The following is an 18,501-nucleotide window of genomic DNA, read 5'->3' as shown; positions in this document are numbered from 1 at the left end:
GGCGGCTTAGTTTATTGATTAAAAATGGAGGGAAGGGCCAGGGGTGGTCACGATTGGAGGGCGAGAAGAGCCGTGCGCGCAGGACCCCTCCCCACCGCCCGGGACCGGCTACCCAGGGGCGGACCCAGCTTCCTTCCCCGCGGCGGCTTGGAGGGGCCGGGCGCCGGTCCCCGTCCTCAGGGCGCGCTGCGAGAGCCCCGTCCCCGTCCCCGCCTGCTTCTCGGGCCCATCCACTCCGGGGCCTGCGCGCTGCCCGGCCGGCGCCCCGGCATCCCCGCGCGCTGCTCCCCGGGCCTCGGACGGGCCCTGCACCTCCGCTGCCACCGCACAGGGCGGCCCGCCCGGCGTTCCCGTCAGCGCCGCCGCAGCCATTTTGGAGCGAGCGGAGACAAAGAGCGAAGCCCCGTCGCCGCCCCGCGCTCGCCTCGGCCCGGCCCGGCGCACCGTCCCCGCATCCCGCGCCCCGCCCGGCGGCCACCGCCCCGCCCTGCCCGCCACCGCCCCGGCTCCCGCGTCCCCGAGCTCCAGCCCCCGCGCTTCCCGCCGCTGCTACCGCGCCCAGGCCGACCGCCCGCGCCCCGGCCTCTAGCGCTCGCAGCCATTGGCCGCGCCTTTTAAGTGCGCACCGCAGCCAATCGCCGGGCGCCCGCGGTCTCCGCGCCTGCGCAGGAGCGCCACCCCCGCGCCCCCGCCCCCCGGCCGCGCGCCCCCGCCCCCCGCCGGCCGCGCGCCGCCCCCCGCCCGCCCAGCGCCCGCCCCACTCGGAACCTCCTCCTCGCCCAGGCGCGCTCGGCCCGAGCGGCGGCGGCGGCGGCGGCCGAGGAAAAAAGATGGCGGCGGGCTCGGATCTGCTGGACGAGGTCTTCTTCAACAGCGAGGTGGACGAGAAAGTGGTGAGCGACCTGGTGGGCTCGCTCGAGTCGCAGCTGGCGGCCAGCGCGGCCCACCACCACCACCTCGCGCCGCGCACGCCCGAGGTGCGGGCCGCGGCCGCCGGCGCGCTCGGGAACCATGTTGTGAGCGGCAGCCCGGCCGGAGCCGCGGGCGCAGGGCCGGCCGCCCCCGCCGAGGGCGCGCCCGGAGCGGCGCCGGAGCCGCCCCCCGCAGGTAGAGCGCGGCCGGGGGGCGGGGGGCCGCGGCGCCCGGGCCCCCCCTCACCGCGCCGCCCCCTTGTCCCCGCAGGGCCCGCGCCGCCCGCCGCGAAGCTGAGGCCGCCGCCCGAGGGCAGCGCGGGGGCCTGCGCCCCGGTGCCCGCCGCCGCCGCCGTCGCCGCGGGGCCCGAGCCCGCCCCCGCCGGCCCCGCCAAGCCCGCCGGCCCCACCGCGCTGGCCGCCCGCGCCGGCCCCGGCCCCGGCCCCGGGCCCGGCCCCGGCCCTGGCCCTGGCAAGCCCGCCGGCCCCGGCGCCGCGCAAACTTTGAATGGGAGCGCCGCGCTGCTGAACTCGCACCACGCCGCCGCACCTGCTGTCAGCCTGGTCAACAACGGGCCCGCCGCGCTGCTGCCGCTGCCCAAGCCCGCCGCCCCCGGCACTGTCATCCAGACGCCCCCCTTCGTGGGCGCCGCCGCGCCCCCCGCGCCCGCCGCGCCCTCGCCCCCCGCCGCCCCCGCGCCCGCCGCCCCCGCCGCCGCCCCGCCCCCGCCACCCCCCGCGCCCGCCACCCTGGCGCGGCCGCCCGGCCACCCTGCCGGACCCCCGACCGCCGCGCCCGCTGCGCCGCCCCCTGCCGCAGCCCAGAACGGGGGCAGCGCCGGGGCAGCCCCCGCCCCCGCCCCGGCCGCCGGGGGCCCCGCGGGGGTCAGCGGCCAGCCCGGGCCTGGCGCGGCGGCTGCAGCGCCAGCGCCGGGGGTCAAGGCCGAGTCGCCCAAGACGGTGGTGCAGGCGGCGCCCCCGGCGGCGCAGACCCTGGCGGCCAGCGGCCCGGCCAGCACGGCTGCCAGCATGGTCATCGGGCCAACTATGCAAGGGGCGCTGCCCAGCCCCGCCGCCGTCCCACCGCCCGCCCCCGGGACCCCCACCGGGCTGCCCAAAGGCGCGGCCGGCGCAGTGACCCAGAGCCTGCCCCGGACGCCCACGGCCACCACCAGCGGGATCCGGGCCACCCTGACGCCCACCGTGCTGGCCCCCCGCCTGCCGCAGCCGCCTCAGAACCCGACCAACATCCAGAACTTCCAGCTGCCCCCAGGTGAGTGGCCGCACGGGGCGGGAGGGAAGGGCGGGTCCAGCAGCGCCAGCTGCCAGTTCCAGGAAGTTCTCCGCTGGTGGAATGCTAAGGTCATCTGTCCCGTAGGCCCGTGGCTGGAGCAGGCCGAGGGGCAGCCTCTACCCAGGTGCGGGGCCAGCCCGGGTGGCTGCCTGCGAGTGAGCCAGAGGGAGTCGGCATAGTCTGCGTCCCTGTCGCTGTTCCAGACGTCCGCGGTGGCTGCCTGTGGCTGGGGCTGGTCTGTTTCAGAGTGGCTCAGCCAGGACTCCTACTGGAGCGGTCCTTACCTGCTCCCGCCCTGTGTGCCCCTGCCCCGGTTGGAAGGCTCAGCGCAGGGGCTCCCTGGGCCAGGCGATGGGGTCTGCAGAGCTGAGGGCAGAACCTGGAGGTGCGAGTGGCAGCAACTGTCCCCTGCTCAGTTCTGCAGTTAGGCGTGTGGCCTGTGTCCCCACTTAGCCTTTCTGCCCCTTTGTGACCCTGGGCTTGAGCCTCCCCAGTCTCCAGGCGAGGACGGGGGCACGACACCCCCTCCTCGAGGCTCGGGAAGTCGGGATGGAAGGCTTGGGCTTCCCTGTTGGCCACCAGGAGGGCAGAGATGTCGGGCGCACCCTGCGAGAGTCCTCCCGGCGCGCAGCCTTGCTGAGAGCCATGCTCTGGAGTAGGGTTTCAGCACCGTGTGTGTCACCGTCTCTTCCAGCGCTGCGTTGGTGCCTAAAGGAAAGAGCGCCCAGCTAGTCTGGTTGCTGCCCCCTCGGGAGGGCAGTGGGAGGGCGGTGGCAGCAGATGCTCTCGCTCCGTGCAGGGGTCTCGGGGTAATACTGGCTGTGCTGCGGATGCCTTGGGCTCAGACGCCCCTTCTGCCTGGCAGTACTCACGCTCTTGGTCTAGTCTGCTGTCTCTGCGACTCCTCAGGGCCCCTCAAGTTTGACGGGAAAGATTGCCTGACCAGCATTGCACGCTAGGCTGCTTTTGTCTGGGGCTCCCCATCCCTCCCCAGCCGCCTTGGTGGGTGCTGGGCAGGGGAGCTCCTCCCCGGCCTGTGGTGACGCGCGCCATGCAGTTGTAGCAGCTCGGTGGCAGCAGTAGTAGGAACTTCGAGGAGAGCGTGGGTCTTTTCTGTGTCCCCTCTCTGAAGGGAGCTATTGGTCACTTTGAGAGGTTTGCAGCATCTTCAGAAGTGAAAGGTTTTCCTGTCCGAGTATGTGAAGTTCAGGGCTGGTGGTCAGACTGGACAGGGCGGGGGTAGGGAGAGTCTGTCTGGGAGACCGCTAGGCTGCAGTGCTCCAGGGAGGAAGAGGGCTGAGAAGCCACTTCTCCGGGGTTGCTGAGACGCCCGTTATGACAAGCTGTTGGAGTACTGAAGCATTTGTAGGGATGTTTCGCCAAAGTCTTGGTTTTGCTCCTATGTGTATATTGAGCTTTTAGTAGAAAATGTGGCTGATCTTTAGTAATGTTGTAAAAAGGTTTTTGATGGCCGTGATCTGTTATGTAAACTATCGCAATGCTTTATTTATAAAAATGTTTTTCCAGCGGTCCCGCATGTCTCAGCGCAGGCCAGGTGCCTGTTGCACCACTTTGGATAGGTATTGGACTCCGCCTTGAGGGGCTGGCCAGGTTGTCTTGCTCTGAGCCTCTGCATAGGTAAAGCCTCATCTCTTTCTTCTGGAAGGAGGTGGAGGAACACATAGTTGGAAAAGGGCATTTCTGCTGTATTTATCATGAGTGATTCTGGGACTCACTTCCATCTTCTGTTTTAAGGTCAGTTTTAGGGTCAGGTGTGTTTGATGAGGTGACAACTTGAAAAACAACTGTAAGAGTGTTGACTGTGCGTGATTCCCGTGTGTGAGGACAGAGGAACAGCTCACACAGACGTTTGGGTGGCAGTGCTGAGAATGGTACTTTCAAGGAGCTGAATGCTACTGTCTAAAAAATGAAAGATTTATCGCATCTCTTCATGATCCCCTGCAGTTGATCTACTGATGAGGAATTTTGATTGTTGTTTATTTCACTAGTAGCCAAAGCAAAAAAAATACATATATATCAATAAAACTAGCAGTGCCCCAAACCAGAGTACCTTCTTTTATTAAACAGTACAACTTAATTTTGTAAATCAAAATGGCAAATTGCAAATACTCTGGTTACTTCCTGTAATTGATTGATCAGAGAATATTAAATTATTCTAGTTGGCTCCCTGTTCATTGAAATATTTCATAATAAAAATGTTTAGAACAAAGATGGAAGTAACAAAAATAACTCTTGCTTGGCTAATAACTCATTCTAGTAACAACTCAGTCTTGCAAACTGAGGAGGAGCCGGGAGTATTAGGGGTGGGCAGGGTTCTCGAAGCTGCATGTGGGTGTCAAGTGGAGTAGCAGATGAATGGCAATTGGATGGGGTGTGAAAGGGCCTGCCCCTCCCAGGCCTTCCCTCTGTGGAGGTCTTGGATGGGAGAAGGGAGGGGACAGAGAGGTTTCACCCTGAAGTCTTTCTGGCTAAGCCTTAGGCCCTGAGTGTTTCAGCCCCACAGTGCGCCACGTATGTTGAATTTGGCTTTAGCTCGCTGTCTTGATATTCTTTGTCAGGACAGTGTTGTAAAGATAGTTATGTTAATATAATTGTAATTTGCTGGTTTGAGGTGCCAGAGTTTAAATTTTATTCACTGAGGAAAAATGAGAAAATTAAGTCTTTAGTGAGATTGTTGCAGATGACACACTTGTCCCAAGAACACTGAAAAGCACTAGTTCTGTACAGCTTAGGATAGTCATAACGTCATAGTCAGGTTGTGATTACAGCTGAAGGAAGAAAAAAGTAATCTGACACCCAAATTAGCATGTTTGTAAATTGAGAGATCTTTTCAGGTAGGTGTAAGGTAAAGAATTTCATTTCTAAAGGTTATCTTTTGGCCTGGCAAATTCGCATTTTCTTCAGTGCATCTTGGTCTATTGTGCTTTCATGCCAGATTTACTCTCCTGTTGCTCTAAGATTTGTCCCAAGTGTAGATTCCCATTCCAGGACAGAAAAGCACTTTCTCACCGTGGTCCTCTATCCCTTGGCCTAGGGAGCGTGTGCTTGCTGCGTGTTTTAGGATGAGTACTCCCAGGTGAACGTGTGTCTACGGGTGGTGTCTGCAGCATTGGTTCCCATCTGTGGGGAAAGGGGGAAAAAGTCCACTAGCCCTTAATCGCGCTGTTGGGACAGGGGTTGGGTTTGGCGAGTCCAGCCCCATGCTGGGTGGCGGCATGCTCTGAGTTCCGGTGGCCAGTGGTGGCAGCCAGTGCTCTGGCACAAGGGACATTCCTAGAAGTTTCGATTTTGTGACTTGAGGGCCCTGTTGCCCTTTGACCTGGGAGGAATATGTTGTCCCTTAGAGCCTCGGCTTCCCCAGCTGTAAAGTGGGGTTGCCCGTTAGGTGAAGAATGTGAATTCTGTCACGTTGGGCCTGACAGAACACAGCTGTCAGGTGGCATCACTATTCCACAGTCTCCCAGTTCCCCTCATTTTCACTGTTTTTCACACATTATCCAGACTGGATGTCTTCTCGGTGACCGAGGTGTTTGGCGTGGCAGCTGACTCTGGTTCTGTCAGTGGGGAAGTTCCTGAGATCTCAGGTGGGTCACCCTGGGGCAGCAGTTGCCTGCCTGCCAACATAGGGGAGGGTTGCAGTGCCCTTTGGAGGCCTGGACCTGGGTGGAGGGCTCGCTTTAGGCTAGAGGTCTTAATCAGGTGTTTCTTTTGACATACCTAGGAAGGAGTGACATTTGAAAAGAACAAAGAAAAGTAACTTTTGGGGAGCTGTGTAAAGACAGCCCTGGGCAGCTCTGCCTAGCATAGGGCAGAGGTGCCGCTCTGGGCCTTCCTTTCCTCCCTGCTCCCTGCCCTGCTGCTGGGGTCTTCACTGTTGCCTTCGGGATAAACAGAGTCATCTTGGTGACAGGTTGGGATGGACCTCACCTGCCTTTGGTGTCTCGGAGCTGGTGACCCTCATGGGTTAGTGGCAGCCAGGACTCGGGGACCTGCACTCTTCGGAGCCTCTCTCCTCACTGCTTGCTGTGCCTGAGTGCTGTGTTCACAGCAGAGGTCTGTGAGTTTGAACAGAGGGTGACGTTTGAAGTTCATTACAGTCGCCCTGTTTCTTAGGGCCGGCGAGAAGCTTTGTAGGAGAGGGTGTCCCGCTTGCTTCGGTGGCAGATGGACCTGAGGCAGGCCCCGAGCACCTGGGAAGTTGGCCTTCTCCCAGGGCAGAGAGCAGAGCCACCCTGGCTCCCAGGACTGCCCCCGGGCTCCCCGGTGTGCTGTGGAAGTTGCCCCTTAGACATTGGCACAGGGTCGCTGGGAGGCGGCGTTTGGTCAGAGCAGCACAGACCCAGCTCGGCAGAACAGAGTGGTGGGCGTGTCTGCATCCTGAAATCAGAGTGGAATCAAGGTGGTTCCTGTTCTGCCTCCAAAGCCTTTTCTATCGTATAATGTGAGTTTTCTTCCACTAAAGTGATGAATTTGAAGAAAGCTTTTATAAATTGTTGGTTATATGTGAGTTGATCAAAGCATAATTAGCAGCTGTTTTTGAGGATCTTGAAGCAGAGGTGTAACAGGGCTCTGGGGAAGCTTGCCTGAGGTTTGGGGTAATTTGCAGGGTTCCCAGAGTGCTTTGCTTTTCTTCTTCGTGGTGCTCAGTAGGAACCTCCAGGCCTTCGATCGTCCAGGAAACAGTTGCTGTTCAGGGCGTTCTGCTGTGGTGCCCGGCTCAGGCAGCGGGATGGTGGCCTTTGCTTAATCAGGCCTTTGATAGCAATAAAGCAGTTAAATAAAGGGGGCTTTTTGCTGCAGGCCCTTCTGTGCTGAGTGCTGTGCACCTGGGCTTCCTGGATGCTTCTGCTTCCAGGTGGGCCTGCGGTTGCTATGGCATTGTGGTGGTGTCAGCTGCAAACGTGTACACAGCTGTTCTTTCCAAATTCTTGCTTGGAATAGTGAAGCAGAACAAGTGCTGTAAAGTTATGTTTGAAAATGGGGTACTTAATTTTTCCATAGTGGGACCATGAAAGTTTTGAGTGAAAACTTTTGATTTTTACATATCTCAAATGAACGTTTGCACCAAAGAAGTACAGCTTCCAAAAAACCAGGAGATACGTGTTGTCCACCATGAGGCCCCTCTCCCATTTGAGAAAGTATATGGTGTCCCCTGTCGGTCTTTCTGCGGTGGTCTCAGGCTCTTCTCCAGGCCTGCCTTCTGCCTGGAGTGGGCTGTGCTGCTGTGTGCAGGATGAGGTAGTGAAGCACCCCCAGCTTCTCCTGCCATCGGTGTCACGTTGTGGAGCAGAAGTTGTCTGTTGGGAACCGTGTGTGAGGACGGGAGAAGTTGTCTGTTGTGGACTGCGTTTGGGGACTGGAGAAGTTGGCCCCACGAGCCCGGTTGTATGTGGCTTTGTGTGTAGACCTGTGTCCGTCCTTCCTGAGGTCTTGATGGGCCCTTTCTGTCCCTCACTTGGCATCACTGGAAAGCGCCAGTGTGAGGAAGGCACGCGTAGCATCTTGATCTCAAAGTTGTGAGAGGAGTGTGGCCAGCTAGGGTGGTGTTGGGGCGCATGGATCTTGGAGGGACCATTTCCGAATAGTCAGGAAACCCCAGAAACAGTTTTTTCTGTCTATCAAATTTGACATTAGGTTTTAGAATGAGGACCCTGCAGTAAGAAGGTCTGTGGCTCCCAAGGGAATTGTTTCAGGGTTGGGGTCAGAGGTCCGAGTGGACGGTGCATGGACAAGGCAGGACACTAGGAGCCAGGGAGCTGCACCCTTCTCCGGGCATTGGGTGTGGCCAGAGCACACCCAGGGCAGAGGCTTTGTGGGTTAGCTGGTCCACTGTGGGTGGAGGTGCTACAGGTGGCAAGGTGGGCACCTTGTTCCAAGGGGTCGGGGGACATGGCCTTTTATTTTTTCACTTTGCATTAAAGTGTGTGGGACAATGACCTGTGAGAGTTTTTAAAGGAAGTTCTATGTCTTCTGCAGAGGAGCGTGGTCTCCGTGGTGTTCATAGGAGCCATGCACGCACTCAGAGCAGGGCGCAGGCCTGCCGTGCTTTGGAGCTTTGCAGAAGGTTACAAATGTCAGTGTCACAAGCATCATGACAGGAACGAGGGGTTATATGGGAAGCAGGCTCTATTAGCTTTTTTATGAAACTATAAGTGTAAAAAAATTATTAGTTACTTCACCAACATGATTTTTCTGATTATAAAATGAGTTTTTATTGATTATAGGAAGTTTGGAAAGTAAACTGTGGAGATGAAAATAGAGTCACTTGTAATGTCACCTGGCCCAGACTGCTCACATTTTGGGGTGTCTCACTTCAGCCTGTGTCCGGTGCAGATCTGTTTCTGTGTTTTTCTGTAATTACAGTTCTCCTGTGACCCAAGTCTGTGCCTTGCCTTGTCCTGTGTCTGGTGCATTTTCCCTTGGCCCTCGGTGGTCTCAGGCTCTAGCATTTGGTAACAGGCCCCTGTGCCAGAGTGCTGTGCTGACGGTGACAAGTGGCCCCCGTAGGTGAATGCCTTTATGTCTAACTGCGTGTCTGGTAGTTTGAGCATTTTCAAAGCTTTGATACATATCACCTTCCACCAGATAACACGTTTAAAACCATTGCCAGAATACGACTTTTGGAAACGGACACTATTCTAAAGGAAGAAAATCATGTCTAGTTTTAAGTTGCATTTCTTTAAGTGAAGTTAGACTTCGTTCATGTGGATGTTGGCTATTTATTCTCACCAACTGTGACTATTTGTATAAGTGCGTTCTTTTTTTTCAAGACAGTCTCTCACTCCATCACCCAGGCTGGAATGCAGTGGTGCAATCTCAGTTCACTGCAACCTCCGCCTCCCGGGATCAAGTGATTCTCGTGCCTCAGCCTCCTGAGCAGCTGGAATACAGGCGTGTACCACCACACACGGCTAATTGTTGTATTTTTATTAGAGACGGGGTTTCACCATGTGGGCCAGGTTGGTCTCGAACTTCTGACCTCAAGTGCTCCGCCTGCCTCAGCCTCCCAAAGTGCTCACATTACAGGTGTGAGCCACTGCACCTGGCCTGCATGAGCACGTTCGGAGGGTGTGTACTGGGCCATGGGGGAAGGCTGACGTGGGTACCAGGGTTCAGCTGTGGGGGTCCCAGGCTGACAGCCCCTGCTTTTGTGGTGTGTCCGTTGTGGTCAGGCAGTTAACAGGGAAACAGATCAGCAGGTATGTGTGATTGTGATTAGCACCCTTGGGTGAGAGGGGACTGCTGGGCAGGGTAGTCAGGGAAGGCTTTCCCAGGAGGCTGAGGGATGAGAAAGGGGTCAGCCACACGCAGCTGGGACATGTGTCCAGGCCGAGGAAAGAGCAGATGCAGCGCCCCCCCGCCAGTGCAGATTGTAGGGCTGCCCTCAGATAGTGTGAATTGATATTGTGGGGCTGCCTGTACACAGTGTGAATTGATTGTATCACAGGGCTGCCCCCAGGTAGTGTGAATTGGTTATATTGCAGGACTGCCTCCAGGCAATGTGAATTGATTGTATTGCAGGGCTGCCTGCATGCAGTGTGAATTGATTATATCACAGGAATGCACTGTGTGAATTGATTGTATTGCAGGGCTGCCCGCACACAGTGTGAATTGATTATATCACAGGAATGCACTGTGTGAATTGATTTCATTGCAGGGCTGCCCGCACGCAGTGTGAATTGATTCCAAGAGCCTCAGTGACTGGAAGCCATTGAGGGTTTGAAGTTGGATAGGGCATAGTTTAAAGTTGTATATTGAGGTTACTTTTGCATTTGAGCTGTGGAATGTGGGGGTGGTTGTGGCAGGGGCCCAAGGCAGTTGGCGGGGCTTAGGGAGGTGTGGATGGGCTGGAGGGAGGGGTGAGGACAAGAGCTCTTATGGAATGAAATTGAGGTGGGCAGGTGGGGTGAGAGGGAGCGTCAGTGGTGGTTGGTGGGAGGCAGGAGTTCAGGGGAGCAACTGGCATAGGCCAGGGTCCAGGAGTCATGGTGTTGGGGCTCTGATTGCCATGGGGTGTTATGAGCCTGTAGAGTAGGCTAGAAGAGCTGTAGAAGGCGCCCTACAGGTGCCGGCACCTGCGAGGCTGGGCCAGCTTGGGAGCCAGGGAGGAGTGCTGGGAGAGGCTGGCGTTCATAGGGCGCATCTGGCCAGCGGAGCTGGGAGTGGGATGGGTGAGGGTGTACACCTGGGTGCAGGAGCCTGGTGGGAGGAGGTTCAGGAGGGGTGGCCCAGAGCACAGAGCTGTCAGCTCTGGGGGCGGAAGGACATGGTGGGGCCGTTGCTGAGAGCCCTTTGTGGTGGGGTAGTGTTTGTTGCAAAGTTGCCGTCTGCCCTGCCCTCCAGCGCAGCGATGGCGGAGGTAGTGTGGCTGTGATGGAGGCTGCTTTGCTTTTGCCCTTGCAGTCCTCGCCTTCCTGCCGTGTGTTGGCGTGCACGGATTCGCGGGTCTGTAGCTCTCTAGAGCCAGAAAGTCCTGGAAGAGAGTCCTCCTCCACAAAGACGCTGAGGCACACAGAGGTGACCAGCTTCTCCAAAACCCCATGGCCACTTAACGGAGGCTACATGCCACAGGCCACCTGTCACTCCCTCAGGCCTCCTCCTTCATGCTTGTGCTGCCAAGAGAGACTGGAAATGGTTCAGCTTGGAGCGAACTTACGAACTTAAAACCCTAAAACACAGGGACCTGGCTTTCAAAGAGAAAATCCACAGAAGGGAATGTCTTGAGTGCGTGGTGAGGGGCTGTTGCCCCGGGCTGGGTCTGTGTGGCTCGTGGCCTCACCCGACGATCCTGCTGTGTCCTGTGGGCCCTCTGGTGCTTGGGCTCCCCCAGCTGGTGGCTGTCTGCTAAGTCTGGGCTACCTCATCTGCCTGGGGAGGCCCATCGCTGTCAGTCTCCGCGGTCCTGCGGCTGCAAGGGTGTCAAGCGGCCAAGAGGCACTCCTGGTCTTAAGGCCCTTGCTCAGAAGTGACGCAGGCCTCTCCCTAGTTCCAGCTGAGAAGACTCGGTCATTGGCCGTGTCCATCTGCACAGAGTGCTGGGTGGTTCAGCTTGTCCTGGGGGCGGGGTGGGATACGGGTGGACAGCCAGCACGCCTCAGACCGTGCGTGGCCTTAGTGGGCCAGAGGGATGAGTTTGGTTGGTCGGTCAACAAACGTTCACTTGGCAGCGAGCTCAGGTCAGACCTTGTGGATCCGGCAGCTTGCTGACGGAGTTGCTTGGGGAGTGACACAGGTCGGCGTGGATGGGGCAGAGGCGAGGGGCACGGATGCAGCTTCTCAGCGTAAATGTCGCTCCTTTCTCCAGAGTTCCTTCTCAAGGTGGGCGTCTTCTCTGTTCAGTTGTGGGTGCCCCAGCGTTTTCCTGCTGCTCCTGTGTGACCAGCCACTTATGGAGCCACTTAGTGATGGATCCAGAGCAGCAGAGAGCCGGGCCGGGAGCTTGTCACTGGGCAGTGCAAGGGCGGTTCTTGTCCTCCGGCTTGGTGGCCTCATGGGCTCCCGGCTTCAGGATGGTGCTTGCACTCAGGGCCACCGCGGCTCTCCCTGTGCCCCACCATCAGTTGGATGCAGAGCTCTGAGAGTTTGGAAAGCACGGAGTGGGTGTCTTGGAGGCTGTGATTCTGGATGGGTGACGGGGCCGCCCTCTTCCACTTTTGTGGGCCAGACACAGCTCTGCTTGGGCCGCTGAGGCTGGGCTTGGGGATGGTGTCACCTCATTGCCTTGGAGCTTGTGGGCGTGCCACCAAAGTTCCTGTGTGGGAAGGGCTGCCACCTGCCTTGGGCCACACGGTGCCAGCCCTGGAAACCTAGTGTTGTGGGGGGTGGCGCAAGGGACCTGATGTCATGGGGTGTAGTGTGACCTGGGATGTGGAGGATGGCCTGAGGGACCTGGTGGTGTGGGGGGTGGCTCGAGGGACCTGGTGGTGTGGGGGTGGCTTGAGGGACCCGGGGTGTGGGGTCTGGGGGGGGTGGCGTGAGGCTCCTGGAGCGTGAGCCTGCAGTTCACAGGGGGGCAGTGTGGGGACAGTGGTGTTCAAGCCATGGGACACTTGCTCATCGGGTGTGGGGGAAGTGACAAGATACCAGCCCAGACACCTGGGTGGGGACATTCTAGTGGTGCAGGGGAAACAGTGACCCAGGGCACACACGGGCTGGGGTACACACGGGCTGGTGCTGGGGTGTGGAGCTGGTGTGGGGCAGGGCACCCTGGGGTTTGTTGATCTCAGCCGACTGGAGGCGACTGGTCCCAGATGGCAGTGCTGGGGTCAGGTTCAGGAGGAGATGGAGAGGTAGGTCACTGACTGTGGTGAGGGGGTCGAAGGACAGTTTCTTTGTTTTTTCCTGTTTGTTTTTTAAGAAGTGATCTTGGAGCCACGCTCAATAGCGGAAACAAAGTGTGCCCCGTGTGGATTCGTGCTTCGGGTTGGTGCGAGTTAGGCTGGATGAGGACGGGTGGGGCGGGAGGGGGAGGTTGAGCCTTTGACGTGCTTTATGTCAGCCACTTCATCCAGGCCACTGTCATTTGGCCTGCACGCCGCTACTGCACCCTACTTGGAGTTGGTTGGCCCGGGCGCGGCTGTGGTGCTCCGTGGCCACGCTGTGCTGTGGGGACGCAGGGAGTCCAGGGTGCAGGATGCAGAAGGGGAAGGTGGCTTTCCTGTCATCTCTCTTCCTTGTGGTTGTGAGGTGATGCGACCCTCCAGGGGCTTGGTCGTGTGTCCGCAGGCCCTAGAGCCTGGTGGGAGGCGGCAACCTTGGTTTGTCCAGGACGGGGTGGCAGATGTCCAGAATGGAGCGTGTCCTGTGGGTGCAGGTTCCTCACGGGTGGATCTGTCTGTCCTCACTGCATCCCCACTGCCCGGGACACCCCTGAGGTGCTGGTGGCCTGGCCAGTGACAGCTGCAGGCGGCTTGGCAGGGGCAGCGTTGAGGACCACAGGCCACCCGCCATGAGGTTCTGAAGTGGTGCCATGGCAGGGGCCAGGCCCCTCAGAGGAGAGACTGTGGGCGCCAAGGGACTGTGCTGATGGCTGTGGGGGTCACCAAGTGAGTAGGGAGGGAAGGTGGCCTCTGTGGATCAGGGCTCTGGTAGTGGGAAGACAGGTCTAGGACAGGCCCAACCCTGCGTTCTGTGGCGGTGAGAGGGGTGGGAGCGAGCGGCGGGTGGGACTCATGCTGCAGGGCCAAGATGACCAAGTTCCCTCTGCAGGTGCACCCTGGGGAGGGCAGTCACAGGGCACTGTGGGGAGGGAGCCTGGCAGGTGGCTCTGGTGATGCCTAGACGGCCTGTCCTATCAGCAGCAGGGGTGTGCCCTCCCAGGCAGGCCTCTGCTGTTCCCAAGCCCCGTGGCTCTCATGGAGCCTGCACTGGGTTTGTTGAACTCTCTTGTCCTTCTCTCTTTTTTTGGAGACTTTGACCATTTAAATTCCTTTACTCTTGTTTTAGTGAGTCTTGCTTGGGAGGGGTGGGGGAGAGAGGAGACTGTGCTGCCAGCACCCAGGGCTGCTCTCAGGGGATGGGGGCACCTGTCTGGAATCTCCACGTACAAGCACAAGCAGGTGTTGTGACGCTTTGGGAAGAGTTGTCAGAAGCTGCCTCCTAGGGGGCAGAGGTGCCAGGAGGAGACTCCTGCCGTGCCCAGGTCCAGGCTGGCAGGAGAAGGGAGTGGTGAGGGATGGGACATGGAGTGATCCACGGGAGCAGGGCCAGGCTGGGACCCCAGAGGGGAGGATGAGAGGCCAAGGACAGGTCACACGGGGGACAAGCCCTTCCTTCTGCTATTGTGCCCTGGTCGCTGCTGTGCAGAACCCTCCGGTCTGCAGTGTCCTCTGGGGGCTCTGGGTGTTACCTCTTTTGACTGTTGCAGCCTCATCTTTATGGAAGGTTGTAGAAAAACAGTTTGTCAGGTGTCCTCTGTGAGTACTTAAGACTCCAGCGTCTGACAGTAGGCGTTGGGTGAAGATGGGGTGAGCGGGTGAGGCTGACTCCCTGCCTCCGGGACGGGCTGCTCCGTGGGGCTGCTGTGTGCTCCCTGACGGGTTGGGTTTCTGCAGCAGGTCTGAAGTGGTCACTTTGCTTCAAGCACCTTGAGTGTCATCTCTGGCACTGTGTTTAGTCTTCGTGGTGATGGTGTCGTGAAACCTGCCTAGGGACAAGGACACTGAGGCTCGCATTTCCATGACCTGCTCAAGGCCACAGGGCTGGTGGGGTCTGGGGCTAGAGACTTGGGCTCTGGAACCTCTGCCCTGGCCCTGCCTCCCTTGGGAGTGACCCTGGTGGCAACTGTGAACTACTGGGGAGTTGGGAGTTGGGCTGGGGGGCAGGGGCAGGGTGCGGAGCCTGGGCAGGTGGGGATCTGGGCCGTGGTGCTTCTCTGCCGGTGTGAGTATGGGTACTCAGGCAGATGAGACCCAGGAGGGTGTGGAGAGCAGAGTCTTCCTCTGCAGGCAGTAGGGACCCCTGAAGGCTGTGGAGTGGAAGAGCCAGAAAGTCTGGCCTGGGTTCTAGATGTTGGTCCTGATGACACACTGGAGACAGAATCAGAAACAGGGCGGTGGTCACTGAGCACGGGACGCAGAAGTGGGCCTGTGTGCTGTGACTGCCGCGTGCTGGCTGGTGCCAGGCACTGTGTGCACCTCCCATGCTCACGACCGCCCTACAGGGCAGACGTTTGGGGTCCACTTCCTGGACCGGTCGCAGACACTCACACAGAAGCTCAGCCCAGGACTCCCGCTTGCAGGATCTCTGCACGTCCTGATGGTGGGGATAGTCGGGGCGGATGTGGAAGGCAAGCATGGGCACTGCTACACCTGGAAAACCAGCAGCCAGATTGGGGCTGGTGAGTTGGTGCCTGGTGCCAGTGGGGGCACAGTGCAGATACTGCAGCTCGGAGTTGGAGGACAGAGCCCGGTGACCAAGGTGGGCATGCGGGGAGAGGGCCGCGGGGGGGACAGAGCCCGGTGACCAAGGTGGGCATGTGGGGAGAGGGCTGCGGGAGGATGGAGCCCGGTGACCGAGGTGGGCATGCGGGAAGAGGGCCGCGGGGGGATGGAGCCCGGTGACCGAGGTGGGCATGCGGGGAGAGGGCTGTGGGGGGACCGAGCCAAGTGACCGAGGTGGGCATGCAGGGAGAAGATGGCAGGAGGATGGAGCCTGGTGACCAAGGTGGGCATGCGGGGAGAGGGCTGCGGGGGGACGGAGCCTGGTGACCGAGGTGGGCCTGCGGGGAGAGGGCTGCGGGGGAACAGAGCCCGGTGACCGAGGTGGGCGTGCAGGGAGAGGACTGCAGGAGGATGGAGCCTGGTGACCAAGGTGGGCATGCGGGGAGAGGGCCGTGGGGGGACGGAGCCTGGTGACTGAGGTGGGCGTGCAGGGAGAGGACTGCAGGAGGATGGAGCCTGGTGACCAAGGTGGGCATGCAGGGAGAGGGCTGGGCGGGGATGGAGCCTGGTGACTGAGGTGGGCATGTGGGGAGAGGACTGCAGGAGGATGGAGGGAGCCTGGTGACCAAGGTGGGCATGCGGGGAGAGGGCTGGGGGTACGGTGCCCGGTGATCAAGGTGGGCATGCAGGGAAAGGGCCCAGGGATCGAGGTGGGCATGCCAGGAGAGGGCCCTGGGGGGATGGTGCCAGGTCACAAGGTGGGCATATAAGGAGAGGACCTGTGGGGACGGAGCCTGGTGATGGAGGTGAGCACGTGGGGAGATGATCCTGCTTAACGGAGGTGTGGCCCCACATGGGGACGCTGGAAGTGCGATGGGTTTGTGTTGCATGAGAGTGGGGGCACCTCTGTTAGGGGAAGAGCAGGGCCCACCCCAGGGACAGGAGGGAGGGGCTAGCTAGGACCTGCTGGCCAGCTGGAGTCAGGGAGATTCCAGCCAGGCCCTGCAGGTGGCCCCGTCAGTCGTTCTCACTGCGCTGCACTCTGGATGCCCAGCTTAGCAAATCACTTGACAACCCGCATCCTTTTCTAGGTGTGTCCAGGAGGAGCTAGTACGGGGCTGGGCTGCCTCTTGGTTTTTAGAAAAGCATTTGTGGTACAACAGAACCCCCAGAGGCAGCCCCCTTTCTCATCTGGGACTTGGGCAGGCACGTGCCAGCCTGCCCTGTGTGGGAGGGTGCTAGGTATGTCGCAGCCACAGGGAATTGACTCAGCATTGAGCCCCAGGGCTGCAGGGGATTTTCAGAGGTGACTTTGACTTGATTTCTTCCACACACCCCTCCCCGTATTGTGACTCTGGGTGTGGGACCAGGCCTCTTGATGAGGGGGTGGTCCAGCGAGGGTGTGAGTGCTGGGGAGCTAGGTCTGGGATGGCCCTGATGTGGGGCGGTCCTGGGGCAGGGTCGCCGGTGAGTCAGGCAGTGCCCGTGTTTGAATATCTCGGCGAGGAATCCCGGGTGCTGGTGTTTATAAAAATAGACCTGCGACTTCCGTGGCTGTGTCCTTTTTGGTATGATTGACATTTGATAGCATACGTTTGTATTCTGCTGTGTTCCCGTGGTGGAAGCCAGGTGCGACTCTTCTGGCCTGGTTGGTGCTGAAGCGCCTTGCATCACCTGGGCCTGACGGCGCGGCAGAGGCAGAGGCTGCCGTATCTGCCGCCACCGTTTCCATCTCTTTCTATGCCAGATATTTCCTGTGCGGGGGGGGGGTGTCAGACTTACTCTTCCTGGCGCCCCTTTCCTGTGCAGGTTGGGGGGGTCTCGCTGTAGAGGAAAGAGGGTAGACCAGGTGCCCTGAGACTGCTGTGGGATCTCTTCCTTCTAAAGGAGCTCACGGATATTCATCAGCTTTAAGAGAAGTCCACGCTCTGAGTGCCCACTGAACCAGACCTTGGTGTGACTCTCTCAGAAGAAAAGGGTGTTTCTAGAAGGTCGGTGTTTCAGGGGTGTCAGTGCAGGCTGGTGGTGTGGCCTCTCGGGGTAAGCAGGGAGCCTGGTCAGCTTTGGGATTGCAGTGGTGGCTCCTACTACCAGAGCCCCATGCTGGTAAGAGTATGTGCCGCTCGTAGTGACACTGAAGTTGTCCTTCTGAAAAGAGAGTAATTGTGGAAGAATAGATGAGTGAAACACCGTGATGGTCTTTATGATTGTGGCTGGGGAAAGGTTTCCCAGGATACAAATAGCATGAACTAATGGGGAGAAAGTCGATACATAGGACTTCAAAATTAAAGGAGAACTTTTGCTAGTTGACAGACGTTGTTAAGACAATGAAAAGGCAAGCCGCCGACTGGGAGAAAATATTTATATCTAACAAAGAACTCGTATCCAGAATACGTGAAGAACTCTTACAACTGACTAACAAGACAACAAACAATGGTTAAAAATGGGCAGAGCGTTTGAATAGACCCAAAAGAAGGTACACAAATGGCTAGCAGGTGTATGAAAAGGTGCTCACATCGTTAGACTCCAGGACATAAAACCCCAGTGGGGTGCTGCAGCAGATAACACACCCACCTAAAAACAGCTGGAGTTAAACTGAAAGCCATCCCATGTGTCGGTGCCAGTGCGGAGGTCCTGGGACCCTCAACACTGACAGGAGAAGCGTAGAAAGTGAAGTATTGATTGACCGTGTGCGGCAGCCCCACCCATGATGTTTGGAAAGAACCTAAGTGTCCATCCTGCGGTGAGTGGTGACAGGTGATGTGATGGATCTGTATGGTGAGATGCTGCTCAGCTCCACACAGGAGCAGATCACGACACGTGCAGCAATACAGTGAATCTACAAAATTCCCCACCAGGGTCAAGAAGCCAGGTAGGAAGACCGCCTGTTGCCCAATTTCACTTGTGTGAAATTCTAGAAAAAGCTAAGCTGGAATAGTCGTGGTTGCCTGGACTGAGGGTAGTGTGGCGTCAGGGCATGTTTTAAGTGGATAGAAACGTTTTAAATCTTGATTGTGGTAGGGTTACACAACTGTATACATTTGCCCAAACTTTTCAAATTGCACATTTAAAATAGATGAATTTTGTTTTATGTGAACTGTATTTCAGTAAAGCTGTACCAAGTCCCTGGGGCCAGTGTTTCTTCCTGTTGCATGTAGCATGGTGTTTCGGGGAAGGAAAGGCAGTTGTGGCTGCTGTTGTCAGTTGTGTCTCATTGTTGGTACAGAATCCCAGTGTCTGCTCTCCGCTACACCGGGGCGCCGCGGGGTGAGGGCTTTCAGCAGCCTGGCGGGAAACAGCCTCGTTAACTGCCTCTTAGGTCTGATGCTGGCTGTGGAACTTTGCATTTCTTTAGGAGAGAATCAGTATTTGGAAGTGTTTGCGTGAGAGAAGG

The 18,501-nt window shown here is 58.5% G+C and overlaps 1 protein-coding gene across 2 annotated transcripts in view; it reads left to right on the top strand.

The window, feature by feature from the left end:
- Window positions 1-759: 759 nt before the first annotated feature.
- Window positions 760-18,501, top strand: part of TAF4 (TATA-box binding protein associated factor 4) — a 95,076-nt gene continuing 77,334 nt past the window's right edge. Inside the window, exons 1-2 of one of the 2 annotated variants that reach the window (XM_077952132.1) lie at window positions 760-1,107; window positions 1,183-2,184. In XM_077952132.1, the coding sequence (XP_077808258.1) occupies window positions 831-1,107; window positions 1,183-2,184 (1,279 nt within the window). In that variant the 5' untranslated portion in view covers window positions 760-830. Of the gene's footprint in view, window positions 2,185-18,501 lie in introns of both variants that reach the window. The other variant, XM_015148644.3, reaches the window with a different exon arrangement.

This window comes from Macaca mulatta, chromosome 10 (genome assembly GCF_049350105.2).
Source record: "Macaca mulatta isolate MMU2019108-1 chromosome 10, T2T-MMU8v2.0, whole genome shotgun sequence".
NCBI classification, from domain to species: domain Eukaryota; kingdom Metazoa; phylum Chordata; class Mammalia; order Primates; family Cercopithecidae; genus Macaca; species Macaca mulatta.
Note: the sequence above shows the minus strand (reverse complement) of the source record. Positions and strands in the feature narration are given on the sequence as shown.